Source organism: Rhipicephalus microplus, chromosome 4, assembly GCF_043290135.1.
Source record: "Rhipicephalus microplus isolate Deutch F79 chromosome 4, USDA_Rmic, whole genome shotgun sequence".
In the NCBI taxonomy this organism is placed as follows: Eukaryota; Metazoa; Arthropoda; class Arachnida; order Ixodida; family Ixodidae; genus Rhipicephalus; species Rhipicephalus microplus.
The window spans coordinates 112240295-112252793 of record NC_134703.1 but is presented as its reverse complement, the minus strand read 5'-3'; the positions used below and the strand labels follow the sequence as shown (position 1 = coordinate 112252793).

The following is a 12499-nucleotide window of genomic DNA, read 5'->3' as shown; positions in this document are numbered from 1 at the left end:
TGGTACGTCCACGTTTAACTGTGGATGTAAAACGGAAAAAGAAAGATGAATCTGTGCAAAATCACAACTCTACCAATGGTGATAGCCTCGCGCGTACGACGTGCACCATGTCAGCCAGTAATGTTTGCTTATAATTGCAATCACATTAACTGTTAGTACCGTGCTTGACGTACCAGCAGCGAAGACTATACTACAACCACCCGACATCAAGCTCCTGAGCTACCTCAGAAGACGTAGTTACAAGCCTACGCGCAAGTCCATTTATGAACCCACACAAGCGTTTTGTTTATTTTCTAGGCCCGAGGAGAATCTTTTAGTACAGCGATTCCACACCGAAGGCAATGCTACTATGGGCCCTTTCTCTGTCTTATCGCCCCTGTAAGAACTGCTCACAGTGTAATTATGCATGAGTAACGCAACTAAATATTACGCCAGATTCTCAAGAGACACGGTCATTGTAACGGAACCATGGAATGACGATAGTTATTGCGCGAGAACAAAACGACGACACAGAGACAAGGAGGACACGAAAGACACGAGCGCAAACTTCCAACTGAGTTTATTGCGCAGAGCACGAAAATATATAGAGGAGACAGTGACCATGGCACAAGAGCAGAACATGAGTAAGAAAACCAAAAACAAACAACACAAATACAAAGGCACTGAAAAACAGCAAAGAAAAATCTAGAAGAAACCGAACCAGAAAGGTAAAGCTACCTGCCCGCACCGAATCCTTCGAGGAACCTGCGTTCCTTCTCGGACTAAGCCACGGAGGGCTTGCTAATCCAAGGCACCTGTTCGCGTTACCTGCGAACAGGTGCCTTGGATTAGCAAGCCCTCCGTGGCTTAGTCCGAGAAGGAACGCAGGTTCCTCGAAGGATTCGGTGCGGGCAGGTAGCTTTACCTTTCTGGTTCGGTTTCTTCTAGATTTTTCTTTGCTGTTTTTCAGTGCCTTTGTATTTGTGTTGTTTGTTTTTGGTTTTCTTACTCATGTTCTGCTCTTGTGCCATGGTCACTGTCTCCTCTATATATTTTCGTGCTCTGCGCAATAAACTCAGTTGGAAGTTTGCGCTCGTGTCTTTCGTGTCCTTCTTGTCTCTGTGTCGTCGTTTTGTTCTCGCGCAATAACTATCGTCATGCCATACCAACTAGCCCAAGCTGCCACACTTCTAAGGAACCATGGAACTACACGGGCGACGAGGCAAGAAGTGCCGACAAATGGATCAGCTGTTCGAAACCCCGTATAAGTTGATACCCGTGGCGGGCACCTAACTTCCTTGACATTCTCCCATCGCCATATGCGCTTTGTAAGCGTGATTGGCCGAAGCAAGTTGGCTATACAAAATAGCACGCACGTGAGACGCGTTCCAGCGGCGTAAGAAAGGGGATAATATGCGGCTGCGGCACGGTGGAGGCTAGGCAAACGAGATCGTTTTCGTGAACATCGTGTTGGCCCGGGGCAAAGGCGGTCTCCGCACTCACTGGCAGTGCAACGACCCGCTTCGCCCGGCTAGTTTCACGGTGTACAACATACGATCTCATCGCGTCAGCACACACACGACCACGAACGTATAAAGCCGTACAGAAGCACGGCGAGAAGTATGGCCGGTAGACGTGACAGCTGGATAAACGGCCGGCTGGGCTCTGAAAACGGGAATACAAATGAAAGGCCTCTGCACACCAATTGGAGAAGCAAATAGCGTTTCGCTCAAGGGGGCCTTGCGAACGGGATTTCCTTTAATTGCCCCCTTTCGACGCTCTGTGAAAACAGCAATGGCTCCTTTCGCACTTCTATGTTTGTTTATTTGTTTTGGTGGGGGGGGGGGGGAAGGCTCACACACGTGCTCGAATTCACTCTGCACACGTATCGCACGTTTGCGGAACCTTCTGCGAATGAGTGTGCATTGGGATGAACTAGACGAGCGTGTGCAGGCGGGTCGTGGTGTAGTCTTCGTCCACAGCATATAGCAGCAGAGAGAGAGAGAGAGAAGCAATGTAGGAAAGGTAGGGAGGTTAACTAGACTATGCGTCCAGTTTGCTACCCTACACATGGGGAGGGGAGAGGGGAGTAAAAGAAAGAGAGAAAGATAGATACATGTCACATCACACACACAATGCAGAGTTTCACAGGCGGTTCCTCAATGAAGTTGCTGACAAGTATCTTAGGAGGGCTCATGTGGCTTTCTGTGCTGATGCGCTGCGCGACCAGGCTCCCAAGATCTTTGCTTCATTAAATGGCCGGTCATCGAGTCTATTCAAGGCACACTGGAGAGTCCAGCGATCTTCATCAAATTGGGCACAGTGGCACAAGAGATGTTCAATAGTTTATATACAGTTGCAGCTTTCACACATGGATGAATCGGCCGTGCCAATGCGATGGCTGAATGACTTAGTAAACGCTACCCCAGTCCACAGCCGGCATAGAATTGTAGCGTCACGTCGAGAAATCTTGGATGGAAGTTGTTTCTGGAGTAATGACTTAAGATTCCTAGGGCGATGTAGGAGTTAAATGGAGAATTCCAGTGCGCAAGCGTGGCATTATGCGCGATGTGACGAAGTTCTCTAGCTGCGTCCACTCTTGACAAGGGTATTAACAGTGTGGGCGCTCCATCGTGGGCACATCGGGCAGCGTCGTCGGCAAGGTGGTTACCACTGATGCCACAGTGGCCCGGCAACCATTGTAAAACAATGTCGTGTCCTTGATCAGCAGCGCGATGACAAACTTCATTAATACGATACACCAACTGGTGGTAGTTTCCACGTCGTAGACTTCGCACGCATTGAAGGATTGCCTTGTTGATATGTGCAGTGGGGCCTGAATGCACAAAGACATGTGGCGCAGTTATTGAATAGGCTCCCATAGGGTACAAGCGTTAGGCGCATTCTACAAGGCTGGATAAACATAGAGTGACAAATTCCAGCGTTGTGCCATTTTTACACTTACGTCAAGTCGATGAAAAAACAAGTGAGCCCTCATCACCTAACTGTTAGTGGCCTTGCTGTTCGATAATTCGCACTTTGTGTACTGCCTCTCTAAACGTGCCATTTAAACGTGTTTTCTACCCACGCCTCTTCACTGAAGTCTTCCTGCATTCTTCTTCATACGTCGGTTGCAAAAAATAACAAACTTATCCGCGTTTCCTGCGTTGTTTAGAACGGAGAAGAATTTTCAGAAGGCGGCTAAAGTTGCCGCATACTGTTAATGTAATGTTTACGCATCGAATGGCATCCTGCGTTCTATCAAAACTAGAAAGACAAGTTTGGGGCTTTTCGACAGCCAGGACAAAAAAAAAAAACTACGAGAGCGACATTCCTGACTTTTTTAGTTCTTCTGATTGCTGTTTTTGGTATGTCCTTAATTTCGCATTGGGCATATCACATGGAAGCTCATTATTTTGTTGTTTTCCTTTTTCACCCACAGCGTGCCACAGGGGAGAGTTTCGGTGTCTGAGCAACTACTTCTGCATACCCGAGCGGCGCGTGAGAGATGGCTGGGAAGACTGTCCCGACGGCTCCGACGAAAGTGAGTGTTGTTGTACTTGCCTCTATATTTAAACGTAGAAAAATGTACACGGAGCACTTGTTGGGCGTTATTGCGTAGAAGCTGTCACTTCTTCAGTTTTTCTCTTGTTTTCCGCGTACACCACGTAATTCCTCAACATCAACGACGCTAGTAACCTGTTTCTTGACTCCGTAGCTTGCACGGTACAAAGCGACCGAGAGACGCGAGAAAACTATGAGAAAGCGCGCCTCTAAGGACAGCGGGGGAGAGCGGCTCCTTTTATTTACATCAAACATCGCAAGCTTGACAGGAAGAGTGGGTAGATAAGAACGAGGGCAATGTCACGCACCCAATATACTACAAGATTGCTCGTTTTGAGTCTGCCTCATTGAGGGGGGGGGGGGGGTGATGTGAAGGCTATAGAGGTCGCTCCTATGCTGGAAAGTTTCGCCATGTTCACTACTTCACTTTTTGGGACGCGTTAATGGATTTTCTATTTTAAAAGCAGGGGGGGGGACGTGGTTAGAAGTGCGCAAATGCTCAAGGTACATAATAAGGCACAATGCAGTGCCCGCACGAAAACTGGCTGCCATTCGATTGTGTGGGAATATCGCGGAGTGACCTGATTGTTCTCAAGGTTTCGACGCTGTAGCATTCCCGGACAGTTGACGTGCATGCTAGTGGAAGGCATGCCTTTGAAAGTACGTCTGATATAAATTTACCGCACTCTCCTGTGCCTCCTCTGAGTCAGTGTTTTTTATTAATTTCTTTATTTATTTTTTTCCATTTTTGCTGTATTTCTTCATACATTGGGTCTGATAAAATCACATTTGATCAGGGAATAAGACAAGCGCCTACCGAGGAGAAGAGAACTGTTTGAAAAGCTACGTCTCGAAAACTTTGCTATTTAAAAGGACGAAGAAGAATAGATAGCACGCAGTTGGTCCACGTCTGTACTTCCGTGTTCCCTTGAAGCACAGGAAGTTTTGTGCCAACCAATGCATAGCGTTGACTCGGAAGTGTGTCCACATTTAGTTGTTGTTTACGCAAACAGAAGCATGCCATGAAAATATTTATATTTATTTGCATTTTCACTTGTGGATGCGCGCATGCATTTCCAAAACCTAGCTCAGCTAATTTGATTTCAAGCGCATTCAAAATTGACCTTTCATTCTCCCCACAAGAAAAAGAAAAATAGCAGACACGTCTTAAAACTGGATAGCAGAAGCAAAGGAATCTGATATAACTGCTCCTGGGGTAAGTTACAAAATCCCCTTTACCAAGTCACGGTTGTAACAAGATCGGACGCATGCAACACAGGCCTGAGAATCACATAAGAATGCCTATAAAGCACTAGAAATGCTTTCTGCACCGTTATAATTGGTTCCTACGAAAAAGAAAAGGCCGCATGGTAACACGGGTATCATATTAACAGGTGAAGTTTGCATACATTATTGCTGAAGTGTGAACGGGAACTGACAAGAAAAAAAAACTAAAGATCTCAACATTTAATTTGTCGCAAACAATATTGCACTATTAGGTCAAATACAAAGGGCCAGCTTCTGCATAATGCGTGCAAATGAACGCACGACAGCTTCTCTAGTTGTAAGGAATCAACAACTCAGTGCCCATTTAACGAGACCACAAATACGTTTATACATTCATTAGCTTCGTGGACATCGTATCGGTCGGCATGCGGATGCAACATACTTTGCATTCACGCTTGATGTCAAGTTAAGCCTGCATACGGGCTTCGTGATGTGTACGGCGTTTAACCTAATTAAGGCTTGCACAAACACGCGTAGCGGGAAGTCGCAGTAACCATATAAGTAGGGCAAACAACGTAGCGTTGCGTATCCATTCAAGTTTCTACACAGTACTCTATGCTGCTCAGAATGCCTAGTATGATATATATTTGACATATTTTACTCAGCGATCGCATTTACGCGTACTTGTAGATAAGGACAGCTGTCAAAAATGCGCGCACAGTCCTCTATTAAAAAAAAAAAAACTGAAGTGGACGTTAGTGTAATGTCTATTCCAGTGGACGTTCGTGGGACGTCCACTGGAGTCTGTTCAAACTTTTTTATCGAATCTTTGTTGGAAGAGCGGTTGATTGATGTCCTTCTAATGGACGTTCGATTAGAAGGAAGCTTTGCATTAGGAGGGAAAACTCAAGCGAAGCAGTGAGATTTCAACGGCCGGCCTTGGGTCGCAGCTGTGCGTAGCAAAGGTGGGAAGTGAACCGTTCTTCCAATCAAACCATTAGTAGTCCCTGGCCACCATTATCGCCAAAATCCTGCGTGGTCATAACGCCACGCATTAACCAATGACAGGAGACGTCCAGCTATGTAAAGATATGAGGCTGACTTGGCGCCTCCTTTAAGTAATTAGAGGGAGCACGCACCCCTCGCCCCCCTTTCCTTCCTGCTATTCATCGCTCACACGCTTACGAGCACTACCACTGAGCCAGTGTGTCTTACCCCCAGACCAATAAGCAAAGAAATCGCGTAAGAATGACGGCGATAAGAACAATCCGTGCCGGTGTTTGCTGGCGTGACAAATGAGCTAAGTGAAAGAAAGAATCGCGTGCTAGGCCATCTTTTCGATCTAGCATTTTCTAGAATCTTTAATTACCGCCAGAAAGGAACAGAGCAGGAAGCTATCAACGAACCTAATTCATTGCGATGTCTATTCAATGCGAAAAGCTCGGATGATTCCACTGCTTTGCAGCATATCGGGGCCGCCTTAAGTACGAGTGGGCAGAGCTGGTTTCGGAGTCCTGGGCTTTCTGCCACTCATTCCATGTACCGGCTTTAGGTTGAGTGCCTTGGGCCGGAAGAAATCGGCTCTCAATCCAGGAAACCTGAGAAATCGAAGTCCAATCTCGAGCTTAAATTATTTTTACTTGACTAGTAAGTTGGCGGAATTCACTTGAAGTAATTAAGACAAATGGGAGTTCGTCAAGGCATACGAGTACATCCTGTCGTGCTGAGAGCGATTGTAACGTGGCGAAGATACCCAATCTTACGCGATTCTACCTTCACCAGATGTTTGTGGCACTGCATGCTATGTGATTTGCTTTCACTAAATTCTCGTGAAGCACACAGTATGTAGAATGTGCGAGTGATAAACTTACGATTTTGGGGAGTCTTAAGACACAACATAAGTACCAAGCATACGATAATCGTAACAGAACTAAATCACCATGTATATCTATTATTGTGAAAACATCGTGACAGTGCTGTTGAAGTCGTCTAAAATTTAACTCAGATTTTCACTCTAACAGCAGAGCCCATATTACACATGTGCAATGAAACCAGCGACAAAAAAGATTATGCACTGAAAATAAAATTAAAAGAAAAGCGAAAATAAGCACAGTTGCCGAGATTTTGAACTGGAATGCAGTTTTCTTGTGTTCTAATATATTTCGAGTAAGTTTTCGCATCGTTGCGTCTTATAAAATGCACTTCGAAAGAGTCTATATTTACGAAAGAGTTGTCTCCATAGGACATGAAAGCTTCAAGAAGTTTTATTGTGCACGTAACTAGTACATAAACAAAAGAAACAACAAAAACAAGTACAAACAGTGTATACAACTTAAAATGACAACCTAGTTTTGTATCTGAACGTTACAATTTTAAATAAAATTAAAATGAACAGAGTTTTCCACATTTCGGAGAATGCCACGTATTCTCTACGAGTGCTTATGTTTAGGCCTGACGAAATAGCCATCCTAAAAAGTTCTCTGGTAACTCTAGCAAATGCATATATGCTTTTGAAGCGCGGTTGGTCGGATTGACCAGGTCACCTATTTGTTTTTTTTAAATAAAATCACGAGATTCACCTTTTCTAAGAAGGACAAAACAGATCCAGACATATTCCATACATGTTAATCCCTCGTATCTGCGGCGCCCTCTTTTCTCGAACTTTACACAATACAATGAAGTTGCGTGAGTGGTCCGACTTGCATCCTCTGCGTGCCACGACATGTAGGTAGGTGGTTCAAAGGGTTACTTGTTCATTAATGTCGTGCAGTCTGAAGAGGACACTAATGTAAAAATTGAGGTCGTGGGACAGTGTGCAGCACCAAAACGACTTTCTTTCTTAGAGCACTTCCATTATGCGCGGTCTCTAAACCTAAAATCGGTCGTCTACACAATGACATCTCCGTGTGCTCTCGGCCGAATGGCGTTCGCTCGTACGAACCGAGGCCTATCGCCGTGTGCGACTTTGTTTCGACTTGTTTCATTTCACGAGACATCACTGCTGTGCATATTCTCTAGCGGCTGTTTGTTTTAGGTTAGGTCATTAGGACAAGTTAGGTTTTATTTATGTGCCGTCCGCACTGCGGAAGTCTTTATTATATCCCCGATGGATTGGGTTGCTTGGCTGAGCCTTCTGAAAGAAAGTAGTTCGTATATGCAAGCTTTTTGATAGCTGGTGTTAAGGCCCGCCGCGCTACCTTCTGTGGTACGTGTCTGTAGCCACTCTATACGCGAAGTTCCCCTCACGAGACTGCGGGGTATGCATGCGCATATGGTCACGTGCCTTTTGTACGCGTGGGTGCATTTGCGACCTCGAAAGCCTATTTTTTTTTTTTTTTTTTTTTCCTTGCACTGATGTTTTCTTTTTGTGTGTGTAACTCGATAAATTTGTTTTTTCATGTATCATTTTTTTTTTTGAACATGTGTATTGAAAAGGCATCAGTCGATTATTTTTTGTGCAGCATGCACTGACATTCACTGTGATTGCGACGTCAAAGTGTATTTTTTCGTCCTATTTTCTTTTGTTAGTTCATGTATAAACTTATCTAGTTTGTTTCCTTTTGTGCTCTATCTCTTAGTGCCACTTTTTTTTTTTTTTTTTTTCCTTCGATGTTACAATTTTTTGACTAAGTTTCTTTTTCTGTGTATTCCTTATAGTGTTTTCATTTACTTCAGCCCCTCCCCTCTACAATGCTTCTTGTAAGCCCTGAGGGTACCAATAAATAAATAAATAAATAAATAAATAAATAAAAAAAGATTAAATTAGTCGACCCTGCAGCGTTCTTTTTTCCCTTTAGCGGTATACGTCTGCTATCTTTTGCCAATAAAAGAAGGCCAATCATTGTAAAAGAAACTGAGCTAAAAAAAACTGCGAACTTTAATATTTTCACCCCTAAACGTGGTCGTCGGAGAACGTGCATGTATTCTTGAAAATCAGAATTTTTCGGTGCCCAAAAAGCAAAACTACCACAACCTGGCATAACTTATGATTTTGTGCCATTACTATTTAATCGCAAAGATTAGCACTCATATAATAGACCCAGTCTTTACAACGTTGCGGCGAACAAGAACAGTAACTTCTAACAAACGTCGCCGCCACTCTTAACATGTTCATTTTACTTATGCAGTTTAGCAAGGTGCCACGCAACCTGCAAGTTGTGTTTCAGGTACATTAGAATCTGAGATAACACTTCTACTTATAAGGTTTCTCGAAATCTTGCGCATTTCATGTCGGACGAAAGAATTCCACGCTTACGACGGGGATTTAGAAGACCATGACACGGTCCCGAGCCCCAATAATTTGTAGACTTCAACGGAAACTCGAAGTAGACAATATTTCCCTTATACATATGTGAAAAGTGTGCCATGAAAGAATGTTTCAGCGCAAGAAAAGCTTTATAATTCACCAGGCGTAAACCCCGCCTACCTCCGGCCGACTGCCATTTCGCAAATGATTGTGTGACGTCAAGTGCGGGAATTTCCGGACCTGTCGTATTCTACCAAATTTCACGCCACTGCAAATCCTTCAAATAAAGTAGCAAGTCTGAGAAAGCTAAATAGTATACTTCGCGTGCAACTGATTACGAAATAATCACAGAATTGAACCGTTTGCCGTAATGCAGACAGTCGCACAGCTAGTTCCTTGTTACGTCCCGGCTCGCAAGTGCGCCAGTGCCGCTCGACTGCCAGGCCACTCGCGTACTTGTAAAAAAATTCAATTAACAAAATAAGTGCTCGACCAAATGGCCTATAGCTTTGCCAGCTTATTTTTGAATGCACAGCAATTAACCCGCACAACACAAATTATGTTCGAGTATTGGCTGTCATAGACCTTTTAGCATTACATAAGACCGTAAAAGCGCTAGTAATCATTTTTTAATCACTGCTGGCGTTAGGACTCCGTGAGCTGAGAACTGAAGACTATCTAGCTTCTCTGTGCGAAGCTTCTTGCAACATAGTGTAAAATTGTCGCTTTCCTTGCAATTTCTCTTGTCGTCTTTCGTGTCAGAGGTCTCCCACCACGCACCGCAGTGTGGGGTAGCAAACCGGACACACACGACTCTCTAATCACCCTTCCTTTCACATCTCTCTCTCTCTCATTCTGTTTTTGTCTGCACAGCTACTCGGGTTAAGGGTTAGGTGGCCCTGCGTAATCGCGAATTTAAGCTCGAAGCGAGCTCGGCAAAATTACCATTTCCGTTCCGTCGAGGTACCGGGTGCGCAATTCGATAGCCGCCCATTAGAGACCGGCGTATTGAATTCGCGCGCTATCGAGTCGATGCCTGAGGACACGGCGAGGCAGTTCAAACGCGGAACTGCCTTATAACCGCCGCAAGAGGGCTCGCCAAGGACTCTTCAACGTCGAGAGCGACCACAGCACGCGCAGGTCGCAGTGAAAGAGACTCTGTGTAGTATACGCACAGGCAGGAAATTCGGAACGGGTCTTTGGGGTCTCGCAGTGACCCAGTTGCGAAAAAGAGCCGCCCCAGGAACGGTGGCCTCCACTCGACCCTTTGGGCGCCACCGGAATGCAGGAAGGCGCGCGCACACCTTGCCATTGCAGATTGACTCTACACGGCCTGCAGTCTGTGTGTGTGGACCAGTATATATGTTGCCCTCCGCCGAATATCTGGCACCCCCTCTTACATTCCTTTTTTTTAATTTTTGGTAGCTGTATTTCTACAGTTCGGCAATGTGTTCTTTATTTATTCTTTCGTTTACTCAATTTATCTCCCCTGTCATCATCTATAGTAATTAAAGGTGGTGGTTTCGCATCAGAATACCACAATATAATTATGAGGCAGTCTGTGGAGTGGAGGGCTTTGGAATTTTGACTCTTGGGGTTCTTCGACGTGTACCCAAATCTAGCACATGGGCCTGTGTGGTGTACAAGAATACAATACTAAGGCTTGTAGCATTCTGAATCCCCGCGGTGACCAGGATTCGATCCCGTGGCCTTCGGATAGCACTCAAGCACCTTAGACCTCCGCGGTGAGACACGTGTCGCCTATGGCGAGCAGAAACACAATCTTCCAGCTATGGGTGTTGATATGAATTGACTCTGAAATCTCGATTAACCTACTGTTGGTTACTGGTTACTGGTTAGCGTAATGGTTTTAATGACGTTAATACAGCATGATGCAGGGGTGATTAACCTGCTTGAATGCGATAACAACGTTGGTGGAACATTACTGATCTCTGTGTACGAATAACGAACAACTAACCTGTGATGTAGTGAAAGTATTCACGTGACATTGCTAACTTTACACTCCTTTATGTTGGTACTTCAATATGGCAGTTCCTGTGATGTCAGTGCAAGCCATATGAAGTGCCCTGTGAGCTCTTGCGCAACACTGTGGGCTTAGGCGAAGAAGATTAGTCAAACAGCCTTAGTTATATTAGATTATTATATATGTTATGAATGATTATGTGGATGACGTCAATGCGAGCCTTACATAGTGCGCTGCGAGCTCTTACTCCCGACGTTGTGCTTATACGAAGAATATTTGATAAAAAGCCCGGACTTAAAAAATTGAGTCTACGTACAGGCATCTTATTAAATGTCTGCCTACATAGGCCTCGTTTGTAAGGGTGGCTGTGGTACGCTGCGAGTGGTGTGGTGTAAGCAAGAGGAGGTGTGGGCGGGGGGTGTTGGCTTATTGAAATTACGTGAATGATGTGACAACACAATATGCGAGAACAAGGACGGTGCCCGCGTTCCGTGTCGTACACGGCTGCCATGGCAAGAGAAGCAAGTCTCCAAGAGGTCAAGGGCGAGAAAAGAAGAAACATAAAAGAAGAAAAGAATGAAAACGCAGGGCCAAGGATGGGAACGAATTCAAACTGAGGCTGACCTTTACGCGCACCAAGTGGCACGTAGCCTAATATATTTGGCGAACTGGCACAATAACGGTGCCAATTGCATTTTCTGTGCTCAGTACAATCTGGGTGGTTTATGACGCACTCGTTGGGAACACCGGAGAGAAATAGGCACCACTTGGAAAAGAAGCGCGGTGGGTCGTGTATATTATTACGTCGATGTCAGTGCTTTGAGAAATGTGCCTTAGTAGAGAAGCACTCGGAGATTACAGAGGCTGGACTGGGGCGCTCGCTGTACTCGAAACAGGTGCAACACGAACGCGAGGAAATTTAAACACCATTTTCTTGCGCACCATTAATCTCATCTGTGAGCTACAACTGGCCAGCGCAGCGAAAGGTGGCGTATACAAATGTAAGTTGCGCTGAAGTTTGCCTCTCAATAACACAACGAGCCCTTGAAGTTTGTGCGCTTAACTTCTGCACTGTCACTATATTTAACAATGATCAAGTCACTGCCACAATATTTTAGAACCCAGCCATTGAACGGTGACAGTGTCACTTGGTTAGGCGTGTGCTGATTAAACCGTTTTGTGCATAAAAAAGAAAGATAGATGGGGGTAACTTTCCACTTGCGGCTGGGAACATAAATTATATGGCTGGAGGTGAGCCGAAGTCGATAATAGAAAAAAATCACGTATATTTGATTCTCCTCAGAAACGTAGGTGTGGTGAAAACAAAATAACGGCTTTTGGTATGCGTGTCTTGTGATGTGCAATGCCTAATAAACCCCGCGGCGAATTATAAAATATGACGTTGTTCTGAGTGGTTTACTAGTCGTTGAGCTCAAATTGAACAGAAGAGCGTGTTTCTACCTCGCCCTTCTTTTTTTTTGAAAAAAAAATACTATGAC

General features: G+C 44.8%; 1 protein-coding gene across 7 annotated transcripts in view; it reads left to right on the top strand.

Annotated features, from left to right (window-relative positions):
* The window catches only part of LOC119172825 (uncharacterized), a 246908-nt gene that overhangs the window by 166528 nt on the left and 67881 nt on the right, over positions 1-12499 (top strand). For all 7 annotated transcript variants that reach the window (XM_075893505.1, XM_075893504.1, XM_075893503.1 and 4 more), the window contains exon 3: positions 3422-3523. In XM_075893505.1, coding sequence (XP_075749620.1) covers positions 3422-3523 — 102 coding nt within the window. The remainder of the gene's footprint in view (positions 1-3421; positions 3524-12499) is intronic.